At 41.4% G+C, this 12,104-nt stretch overlaps 1 protein-coding gene across 2 annotated transcripts in view; it reads right to left on the reverse strand.

Annotated features, from left to right (window-relative positions):
- Positions 1-12,104, reverse strand: part of ube2f (ubiquitin-conjugating enzyme E2F (putative)) — a 63,940-nt gene that overhangs the window by 43,122 nt on the left and 8,714 nt on the right. The window contains exons 2-4 of one of the 2 annotated variants that reach the window (XM_079517562.1): positions 10,730-10,881; positions 8,671-8,700; positions 6,090-6,155 (exon numbers count right to left, since the gene is read on the reverse strand). In XM_079517562.1, coding sequence (XP_079373688.1) covers positions 6,090-6,155; positions 8,671-8,700; positions 10,730-10,844 — 211 coding nt within the window. In that variant the 5' untranslated portion in view covers positions 10,845-10,881. Of the gene's footprint in view, positions 1-6,089; positions 6,156-8,670; positions 8,701-10,729; positions 10,909-12,104 lie in introns of both variants that reach the window. The other variant, XM_079517561.1, reaches the window with a different exon arrangement.

A 12,104-nucleotide genomic window follows, 5' to 3' on the forward strand; every position in this document is an offset into this window, starting at 1 on the left:
CCCCAAAAAAAATCTTAAAAAAAACACTCAAAGCGGGCCGTTTTGAATATAAAATAATTTAGTCCTTAGTCAGAGAGACCTATAGTTCTGTTTTGGCAAGCTGAGAAAAGTTTGACTTTGTTTGAAGTGCGTTGCTGGCTTTAAAGTGCAAATTGCACTCTCAATCTCGCATACACGCCAGGGCCCCACCACCATACAGTCAAACAGATATGTGACAGTTTAGACAATTATATATTTGGATGCTGATTTAAAACAAATATCTTTGTAGACAAATGGTCCTGTGGAGGCATAATTAAATTAATTGCATCACTTTTAAATACATCCTTCCTGCTGAGACAGTGTTCTATTTTCTGGCCGAGTACGCAGGGGAAAATACTGTTCTTTCTCTATTTTTTTTGCACCTAGAAATATACCCGTTTTGGAGCAATTGTAGATTTTTATTATTTTTTATTCATGACTTAATAATTTTCACACTTCTCCTGGCACATTCCTGAGGAGTTGAATTAAGTCAAATTAGAAACTCCCAAGTTCTGCCTGAACTTCCTTTCCTTAAGTTCTGTTTATCTTGTTTTAGCTACTTTTAACCTGACAATCTGGCCATAGGTGAAACTTTAGCGATAATAGTCAAACAAAATGCTCACAATGCATTGCGGTCTGCTGTGATCTATTTTCCCTATTCGGCATATAACTAAGTATATAGGGCTCATGTCACATGGTTACGGTACTCTCAATATTCTGTAGTTTCAAAAGTAAGGACACAACTTCATCCATCTGCCATCGTTGAGCAGGTGGTAGGCGGACAGACAACGATTGAATAGTAGGATATATACTAGTGATGTACCGAATATTCGGCCACCGAAATCATTCTGCCGAATAGTGGCAAAAAATGCATTTTCGGTATTCGGTTTGGTAGATTTGGGTTACCGGTTTTGTTGTGATCAAAATGTCTTTTGTCATTATCATGTAACTCTACACCAAAGGTAAGGCCATGACAGCAATGGTACAAAAACTGATATTAATCATATTGTTTGATTCGGGATTTGGTTTTGGTCAAGAATGTACCACTTGGTGCATCCCTAAAATATACCCTGTGATTTAAGACAAACAAAGAGATTTTTGTATCTAAAGTGATATCCAATTGTTCCTAGCATCCTCCTCGCATCCGCTTGCAGTGGGATCAAATTGGGGTCACTTGACCTCCTGCTCAGGGGCATTTTGTGCAGAAGATGAGACGTGAGAAGAAATTATGGAAAACACAGCCTAAAGTTTTAAACATGGAGAAAGAGCAAAAGCTAAATGCCAGAAAGAAGAGAAGAACAATTGAGGAGACTGAACCATTGAATATAAATGAGCACTTAGTGGAAAAAGATCAGGAGTGAGTTCTAGAATGACAATCAGCAGAGAGCGTGATACTTTAAAGTAATGAACTGCGTAGTGCGTACCACGTAGCAGCACTCTGGAGAGGTACTAGAAACACTTCAACAAGTTGGCCAGACCGTTATTATGATACTTGGCATTATAACTGGCAAAACATCCATTTTACTTATGTATATATTCATTTATTTATTTGTGTAAATAATAGATAATGTAAAGGAATAACCATGTGTTTAATCACTGTTTTTGATTGATTGATTATTTTATTAGACAATAACAAATGCAAAACAGTACATGGTACAGTCAAAGCACATTGATCCAAAAGGATAGCACCGAAAAAAGACCTTGCGGTCTTGTTTCCATTCGGGTCCCATGCATTCATTCACAACACAATGATGACAATAATCGAGATATCTCAAAAACATGATAACTATGTACAGGTGGAAGTACAAAAAAATCTAAATACAAATAAATCACTCGGAGGGGGGTATAGGGGACACTTAAAGGGACACTTCAACCCTTCGGCCGGTTTTAGGTAGGTATAGGGAGGTTGGGCAGTCATCTTCTCTCCTTTTGACCCACTGACATTGATAGGTGATTTTTCAGACCGGTTTTAAAGGAAGCCAGTGATTTGTTTGTTTTGAGGGAAGGGGGCAGGGAATTCCACACCTGAGTGGCAGTGCTGTGGAAAGTGAATTTACCCATATTTGTTCTATTATGTGGGTGGCACCAGATCATTATTTATACTCCCTCTAGTGTTGTGGCTGTGAGAGTTGCTCACCTTTGTGAGGTAATCAGATAAGTAAATGGGGACTGAGGGCACAGAGGGCAGGGCTAAAATGTACAAATGTCAGCCCCATTTTCAACTGCTTGACTCTGTCTTCTACCGGAGCCATCCTATGCCATCAAAATGCGTTGCATAAAGGTGGGTCATGGGCCCTAGGCCTAGAAGGAGTCGGATTAGTTTGTTCTAGGAGGTTTGAAGCTTAATTTTTTGTGACATTGAGATGTTCGAGAACCAGGAGGTATAGGCGTAGTCAAATATGGGCTGAATAAGAGCTCCAGCTAATGTCCTGAGAGCCCTCTTGTTAACAAAGGAGGAGATTCTCCCCAAGAATCTTGTCCTTTGATTTACTTTTTTGATCGCCCTTGTTGTCATGCCTTCACCTGTCAGCTTGTTGTTCAGGATACAGCTCAGATATGTAACCTCTACTTTGCTAGCAATTACAATGTCGTCAATGTGGTTATGTCATTGCACTCTGTTCTACATTTGGCAAATACATAAAATCATACATAATTCTTAAAGGGACACTTCAACCCTTTTGCAACCAGATCGTATTTTAATGATGGAGACAAGAAACACTTTCCTGGGTTTTTTTTATGTGGGTATTTCATGTGGGTATTTCAAATGTCATGGACACTGGGCTCACTTACGGGGCGGCGGTGGCTCAGGGGTTTAGTGCCTGGATGGTAACCGCAAGGTTGCCAGTTCGAACCCGGGCTCCCCCAGAGTTACTGTCGAAGTGTCCTTGAGTAAGACACTGAACCCCTAATTGCTCCCGATGTGCTAGTTGGTGCCTTGCATGGTTTCCGCTGCCATCGGTGTATGAATGTGTGTGTGTGAATGGGTGAATGTAATGCACAATCTCTGTAAAGCGCCTTGGATAAAGGCGCTATATAAATGCACCATTTACCATTTTACCATTTACTTACTTCCTTTGAAATAGTGGAGTCACTTCCTTCCTGGACTAAGATTCCCATAATGCTTTGGTGCACTGCTCCTCCTTGTGACGAGGGGAGGGCTGTCTTACTGAGACAACATGTAGTCCAGGAAGTAAGTGAGCCAAGTATCCATGACATCATGGACACTTTGAAATACTAAAATATCTAAAAACACATATTACCCACATACAAACTCCAGGAAAGTGTTTCTTGTCTCCCAAACATCCTTAAAATAAGATCTGGTTGCAAAAGGGGTGAAGTGTCTCTTTAACAACATGAACCCTAAAACATGAACCCAAAAATAGCAGATCTACAAGCAGCAAACTTAATACTAATATAACAGAACTAGAGGCCTGGGGGGAAACCGGGTCAACAAAAGGTTTACAGGGTTTAAGTGGTTAAACAAGCAGCTAGCTATACTGAATTTCAAGGATATCATGCTAATGTGGGACTGAGCTTCTCAAACTTATATGGACTTTATGAAAACAAATGCTGTCCAGGCTGTCCATTTATTTATTTATTTGTTTGTTTATGTATTTGTTTGTTTTGTGTTCAATATTTGAAGCACGATGCTGATATATTTTGAGATTAGCAGGAACAGAAAACTGAGCAATATGAACAGGTGTTTTACCAAGGGACCTCGTAACAAACTTTGGTCATTCTCAACTCTGCATTTTGTGAAGGTAAATAAATTAGTTCTGGAGGATGGAGCAGCAAGCTACTTACAGATGTAGCTGTAAGAAAAAGACAGCTTTGCAGGATTACCATTGCTAGTAGGGATGCCAATGGTTAGCCATATATTAATAAATACCCAAATACGCTTATCGGCTTTTTGGTTAATTGGCATAATAAACACAAATTCGGCATTTTTTCACCGGGAGGTTTACTGTAGATCAGAGAGAAAGAGAGTGAATGAAAATGTACAAAGGCAGCATAGCTCGGTTTTGGTGGACCAATCAAGGTTCAATTAATTTCACAAAGAAGAACAAAGTATCTGCCACTGTTGTCCTGCACTTTTTGTTTTGCCATGAGAAAATAATTGTGTTAAGTGTTGTTGCTGTAACTGTTTGTTTTTTACTGTTGAAGACAATTTCCATACGTGGACAAATACATGAAACTAACTAACTAACTAACTAACTAAAGCTTTATGAAGCACTGCTCAAAAACAACAGCAGGATGAGCTAAATTTGTTCTTGAAGGACAGACCATAATTCAAACTATGTGGGTAGGTGACATGCAATATTGAGCATTGGACATTTCGTAGACTATGTTGTGATTATAAAAAAATAAAATAAAAACATAACCCTCCGGCCCTACAGAGGGTGGCCAAAACAGCTGTGAGAGAGAGAGAGAGAGAGAGAGAGAGAGAGAGAGAGAGCGAGGCACGCATTTCAGGTCTATAAGGTATTCGACAGGTAGCTTAGTTAGGTGGGATCTCTTGGCACACTGCTGAACAAGCAGATTGGACGTGGGGAATAATGATGTCGCACTGCACCCTAAATGCAGAGAAGGCAAGACCACCAATAAGTGTCTTTCCCCCCAGAAATATTTTCTGGGGGAAAAGAACACAAGCATAGCATACACAAATTACAAACACCCACCACTAGCGCGCACGCGCGCACGCACGCGCACGCACACACACACACACGCACACACGCACACACGCACACACGCACACACGCACACACACACACACACACACACACACACACACACACACACACACACACACACACACACACACACACACACACACACACACCTTTGCCTAGAAGAAAGATTCTTAAAAACGAGGGTTCCATCATGGACTGGAGCAGAGCTGTGTAACAGTACAGCTTGTCACCGCTTACACTAAAGCTATAAGGATGACAGTCACCACCAGGGACAAAAGAACACTGCTGAGCCATCACAAACTACAGAGTTGTGTCCCGGACATGGCACACAGGCTACAGCTTGTACCAGGACATGGCACACAGGCTACAGCTTGTACCAGGACATGGCACACAGGCTACAGCTTGTACCAGGACATGGCACACAGGCTACAGCTTGTACCAAACTACAGAGTTGTGTCCAGGACATGGCACACAGGCTACAGAGTTGTGTCCAGGACATGGCACACAGGCTACAGAGTTGTGTCCAGGACATGGCACACAGGCTACAGAGTTGTGTCCAGGACATGGCACACAGGCTACAGAGTTGTGTCCAGGACATGGCACACAGGCTACAGAGTTGTGTCCAGGACATGGCACACAGGCTACAGAGTTGTGTCCAGGACATGGCACACAGGCTACAGAGTTGTGTCCAGGACATGGCACACAGGCTACAGAGTTGTGTCCAGGACATGGCACACAGGCTACAGAGTTGTGTCCAGGACATGGCACACAGGCTACAGAGTTGTGTCCAGGACATGGCACACAGGCTACAGAGTTGTGTCCAGGACATGGCACACAGGCTACAGCTTGTACCAACCATCAAACTACAGAGTTGTGTCCAGGACATGGCACACAGGCTACAGCTTGTACCAACCATCAAACTACAGAGTTGTGTCCAGGACATGGCACACAGGCTACAGCTTGTACCAACCGACAAGTGAGGAGAAATGCTGACTACAAAATTATGGTTGGGGATGGTAGAGAATAACTTTGTTAATTTGTTTTTGACTGACTTCTGTTTCTTTACACATGAAGACTGTAGCAGAGACGGTCTACGTTTAGACCTGTGTAACTACGCATATATATATATATATATATATATATATATATATATATATATATATATATATATATAAAATGTAAATTTAATAATGAAAGCACAGGAACTGTGTTGCGTCACTTATAATGAAATTATACATCATCAATGACAGTAGTGCACTCACATTGAAATGGATCAGGACTGCAGCATCAGGGCTGTCAATTCAAGTACATTTCCCTTACAATGTGCTACAACTGCACTGGGAAGAACCAGAGGCATGTTGTGTGTTGTCTTGTTCTTACCTGGGGACACTGCCAGCTGAAAATGATGGAGTTTGTCTTCATCTGGGAAGCTGGCTTTACATGTACCTGACCAAAGAAAACGACACAACAAATCAATAAATCAATATACTATAAAAAATAAAAGTCCTGTGTGTCTTACTTATGTGTGTCTTACTTATTATAAGATATTATTGGTATTGAGTAAGCACTGCATTAGAAGAAGCACTATCACTTGCATTTGTATCACCACTATTATACTTTCATTATCTATTTACTTTGGTCAACCTTGGTTGTTTTAAAATGTGCTTTATAAATAAAGTTTGATTTGATTTAGATCTCTCATTATGTTCGGATTGTTGTTGTTTGTGCTCATGTTAGACTGCTGCTGCGTGCAGCCAGCTCTGCTGAATGACTTAATCAGTGGGATCCCAAATGGCACCATGTTACCCCCTGGTGTTCAAATTGGAGTATTACAGCTGAAAAATGACAAGCCGCAGGGTAAAATCATTCAGCCGATTTAGCAGTGTTTATCTTGAGCATGTCTAAATGAAAACAAAGAAGGATAATGTGATGAACTGAGGTCACGCTTAGAAATAGCTGCCTGAACTGTTACGCTAATTGAAGAGGGAATTAAGGCTGATCCCGGGTCAGGCAATTGTACCCTGCGGTATATCTAAGCGTGAGGGGGTTACAGGAATAAAATCAGTCACTTTGACATTGTGGAGATTGGAGCCAGTGTGAGTTATGGATGGAGCATTGAGGAAGTACCTCAGCTGGAGCAACGCACTCTACAGTTGAATGGAACTACAAAGTAATTGATTTTTCCTTTAGTTAGACGCCGCATCCACTGAGAACAGCGCAGCTTTTGAGCTGGCAGCGTTCTATGCTAAAGATGTGCTAGCAGTGGTGTAAAGTAACTAAGTACATTTACTTAAATACAATTTTGAGGTATTTGTACTCCATTTGTACTGGAGTATTATCAATACTCAGTAATTTTCTGTAGCCTACTTTTACTTTTGATACTTTAAGTTTAAGTACATTTTGATGGCAATACTTTTACTAAAGTAGGACTACATTTTGAATTCCAGACTTTTACTTGTAACAGAGTATTTCAATACTGCAGTATTGATACTTTTACTGAAGTAAAGTACTGTGAGTACTTTTTCCACCACTGCGTGCTGGTGCACTCCTCTTCCAACTGTTCCCATTGCCTGATCATCACGCTACAGCGTTCCCAGCACCCTTTTGACTTTTATAGTCACTGAAAAGAATGCATTATATTTTGGATTTGAGAGAGTGAAATTTCTGTGGTATTCTAATTCATTAACAAAACTCAGTGAATTTGTGTGAAATTATTCACACAATTTAGGTAAGCATTTGACATAATGAAGAATCTAACCCCAAGGTAAACACACTTGGTGTTGGTGTAAAGTTCAGAATACAGTTTTATTAAGGAACTTGAGGTCCAACTGCTCTTCTGGTACACTACATCCAAGTGTATACGTCCCCCGACCTTTCAAAGCTTTTTCATTTTTCAGAACAGGTGTTAAAAATTGATTTGGACTCAAGGGCTTTAAGGGACCTTTAATCTGTGCAAATAATGAACATAATCCATCTTCTGTGTTGTAGCCTGTTGAATGGTTTCCTAATAGATGAATCAATCATGTCCTCTCAACAGCTTGCACACTAGTAAGAAATATGGCGGTGGGGGGGGGGGGGCTCAAGTGAACTAATAGCTGCAAGTAAAGTAATCTGCCTGCACGGAGTTCAACAAAAGCAATGATAGACGCATGCTGTGTTCACTCCTTAGACCAGGGGTTCTCAACCTATTTCATTGAATTTGGACATGGGTGCATAATCGTAGGTTTATAATATCTAAAGTTTCTCTGTAGCAATTAACCTACTAGTATTCAAGCTTCGTCCTCGGCACCAATACAATCTGGCGACCACCGCGGACTGGACTAGTAGGTTAATATTATTTATTATTGGATGCAGCAGACGCCTCTGGTGTTTTGAAAAAGATCCATATACGTGTTAACCTGACTTCGCCAGATTGCGGCAGTATTGAGTTCACCAGTTCCCTCCTGCCTGCATCTGGGATCTCTCAAGCAGAAACGATGAACACGGAAGCAGTGGGACAAACATTTGATATCTCCATAATAATTTCTTGTTAGGTTGTGTTTACATTTGCGCTGTGGCAGCGCTTCAATATGTCATAAGTCTCGCGTTGATCCCGCCTCTAGCGGAATTGGACATCATCTCTGCCTGAGAGTTCCCAGACTCTCCCTGCTGGCAGAATGCAAATGATGTCCAGCAGGGGGAGTGGTTTCACCAGGCTATATACGTGTAGCCCAGGCCTTAATTTCCTTTTTTACACATTCAGAAAATAATCTGGCGACCCCCCGAAATAATTTGGCGACCCCGACCCACAGGTTGAGAACCCCTGCCTTAGACAGCTACAAGCTGGAGGCTGAGACAACCTGAATGACTTTAAAAAATCTGGTGTTGAGCACTTTCTTAGTGCGAACTATGGAGTAAAATACCATTATCCTGACCTAAACAAAGGAATGGTAAATGAAATGACCTAAAGTTTATTACTTACAAGGGAGGTTGGCTTCAAGTTCGGCAACTTCTGTGAAGAGAAAAGACAAGAGAATAGTGAAAAAGAGAGTGTGAGGAGGATGTAGAGAGATAGGTGGGATAGGTGCACATCAACACGCACAAACACATACACATGTACCGTATGTGAATTCGTCACTAATTACACATTTGTCATTTCATTATGTGGTATCTAATCAGAATGGCAAAGACTGGCACACTTTCCGCCACCAATACCGAATCCAATAGCACTCCAATGTTCACTTTGGGAACACATGTCTTTCAGCTGGGAGCTGAACCATAAGTATTCAGAATTACAATAGTGTTTTATTTTATTTTTTGAGTGGTGCAAACCACTCCAACAACCAGCTTTGTCTGTATCTATGTTTGTGTACCTGTGTACGTGTCCGTGCAAAGGTGAGCATGGTTACTATGGTTAGTGTGTGACGTCACTGACATAGCTGATCAGACTATATAAGACCTTGCACCACTCAGTTCACACGGGTGTGATTTTTTACTCTTTTGACACCCGTTCCCATAGGTGGTGGTAGGTGTCTAGTGCCAGCTAAATGTGCAACATGAGCAAAGAAGAGCGGCTCTCTCATACCCCCTAGTCTACTGAGGCCCACAGAGGCCTACTAGCGATGCAATCTTTTTTTTTTTTAGCGGGAGCTCGAATTAATGTTTTCTTAGGCTCTGATCATGGTACTTCATCTCATTATGAGCCATAATGTCACTAAAGACTGCATGCGCGCGTGCAAAGGTGAGCCGCCCCGCGTCCGAAACGGTCGAGAAATGACAGTTTTTTCTCTCTCTCTCTCTCTCAGCAGCGCCACTTTTGCCCCTACTGGTACTCTTGCCCCTACTGGTACTCTAAACATAGGGACATAGCTGTTCCTTGGAGTGGTTGCACCACTCAAAAACGGTTTGGGTGGGGGTGGGAGAGAGAGAGAGAGAGATCTGGAAATGACTGGTAATGAAGTGGTCGAATACCAAAAATTACTTTTTTTCATATCAATTACTCACCCCATGAAGCCTTGAATTCATGGAGATCCCTACCGTATTTCTACCGTATTTCTATCCATGAAAATGGTCAAAATGTGAACTATCACACGGCACCAGGCCAGGACAGATGGACTGGAAGCAGAGCACTAAGAGAATGTGCTCAACAGCTAGGAACAGAATCTAGCTGACTTCTCCAGATAATTTTAGACACACATTTTGTCGCACTGCCCTGGAAATGGTCTACGATTATACCCAAGTCCACAGAACTAAAAGGCATCAGTCTCATTGCTTTAACCATCATCCTCAGTAAATGAAAACATGGCTCTTTGCCTTTGATACCACCACATAACAAAGCTTGCTCTAAATGAGAAAGCTTTGTTATTGTATTGCACACAAAGATGCGCATTTCATTAAGAATGTTTTTGTACAAGTTGCAGGTAATGCAATATCATTATGATGAATTCCTGTTCTGTTCTTTGGCTATATAGAAGTGTCTATTTGTACGTCTCTAAATGGTGGACAAGGTGGACCCTCTTGTAAACAAGTGCAATGCTTTATTCGGTCGTCCACTCACAGTTAAGTCTTTGTATTGAGTTGTGCTTGAAATGTACTGTAATTCTGCAAACTGTTAATAAATATTTCAATCAATCAGCATTTAAAAAGAAGCACTGATATGTGCAGTACAACAAAGTACCTATTGGCATTGCAGGGCAGGCGTTGTCATGTTTCTCATCATGATAATTATTTATTGGTATATTTCTTCACGAAAGTTGGATATTTAAGTTCCCTCCCGTTATCATAGGCAGCGATCTGTGGCCAATGCCAGCAGAATACACGAAAAATCCAGAGAAAAAGAGCCGTTTCCTATCCGCATGACCCGGAAGTAATAATCTGCCATTTTCGTCACGGTCATGTTCTAGCTATAGAACCATTGATATGGTAACCGGGAGGCGGGAGTTCGAATAAATGTTCGCTTAAACTCCCAACATCGTACTTTATCACATTCTGATGCGATAAACTGTAACAATACTAATCAGCAAATGGTTTGTTCCACAGACCTTTGGTGAGGAGGCGGTCCCTAACAGAGATTCTGTGGGTTGAGTCAGACGGTCCGGGGACGCGGCCTGTCTTCCCTCCGTCTTCTCTCTTCAGTTTACTGGCCAACGTCAGCATGACTCCACTGCTGTGTTCTGCCCCGCACTGCACCCTGCTGTGGCGCACACCAACAATCAAATTCCTGTTAATCACAAACACCATAAAATAGTGGTTTATAAGCCTTTTCATATCAAGGTCCATTATTCATTTGGCACTTGAGCCACGGAACACCATTTGATGAGATTTAGCCTCTCAGACCCAAAACTTAGAATATTTTGTATTGATGTTGGTATCATACTGTAGGAGAGATAACAAATCAAAATGACAATTCTTCTACATTCTCTAATAAGGTAGACTTCTTGAAAATGAAGTCATGCAGATGCGTTAAGTAATGCAGAATGCAGTAATGCAGAGCGTAAAATGAAACGGTTTCATTTTACGCTCAAGAGTAAAAGATCTAATATGAGTCCATTTGATTCAATACCACCAACTCTACATCATTTAGCTGGGGACCACCTGGAACCCCCTCAAGGACCACTGGTTGAAAACCACTGCCATATAAAAGGATCCTAAATGCTTCAATGTGGGGGGGAAAAGAACTATAACAAACAGCGTTTCATCCATGATATGCAGGTGTAAACCTTCTGTAAGGTGTCTTTTGGACTCTCTCTCTGGGCACCAACTTATATCATTTGCAACTTGAATGGTCCCAGAGTAGGCTGGTGCCTGAAGGGCAAGAGTCTGCTTAATAGCAAAGGCAAACCAATAGCACTAAACACAAAGGAGATGATTGCTATTTCAAGGTTCAAGCAAGGTACAAGGTTCAAGGCTGTGCTTTTATGTTACATCTTGTGTACAGGTACACGAGTAAAACTCATTCAGAAAATGCAGCAGCATACATAATACTAATAACAAAACACTATAGAATGCTATAGAATGCCAGATCAATAATGGCCTGCCTGGCATCTGTGTCTACATAACTAACATGCTATCTAAATTTCATATTTTATCCTTTGCATAAGCCTGCAAGGTCGTCGAGGCTAGAGCAAGTGCTACGGCAAGTGCTACGGGCTAAGGTGGAGTCTGAAGAGGCTTTCAGACTACGGTGGAAGATTGGAAGTGAGTCTGCCGTTCTAATTGCAACAAAGGCCAACAAGCAAGTTCCCTCTTCTATCAAGCCATTGTGTTGTGTGCACACTATCATTTGACTTGCAATAATGTCATACATACATACATACATACATACATACATACATACTGTACATGTACTGCCTAAAATCTCCAATATTAGGCACCACAAGATGTACAACCTACATGCAAACATCCTAGTTTGACATG

This window comes from Electrona antarctica, assembly GCF_951216825.1.
Source record: "Electrona antarctica genome assembly, chromosome: 13".
NCBI lineage: Eukaryota > Metazoa > Chordata > Actinopteri > Myctophiformes > Myctophidae > Electrona > Electrona antarctica.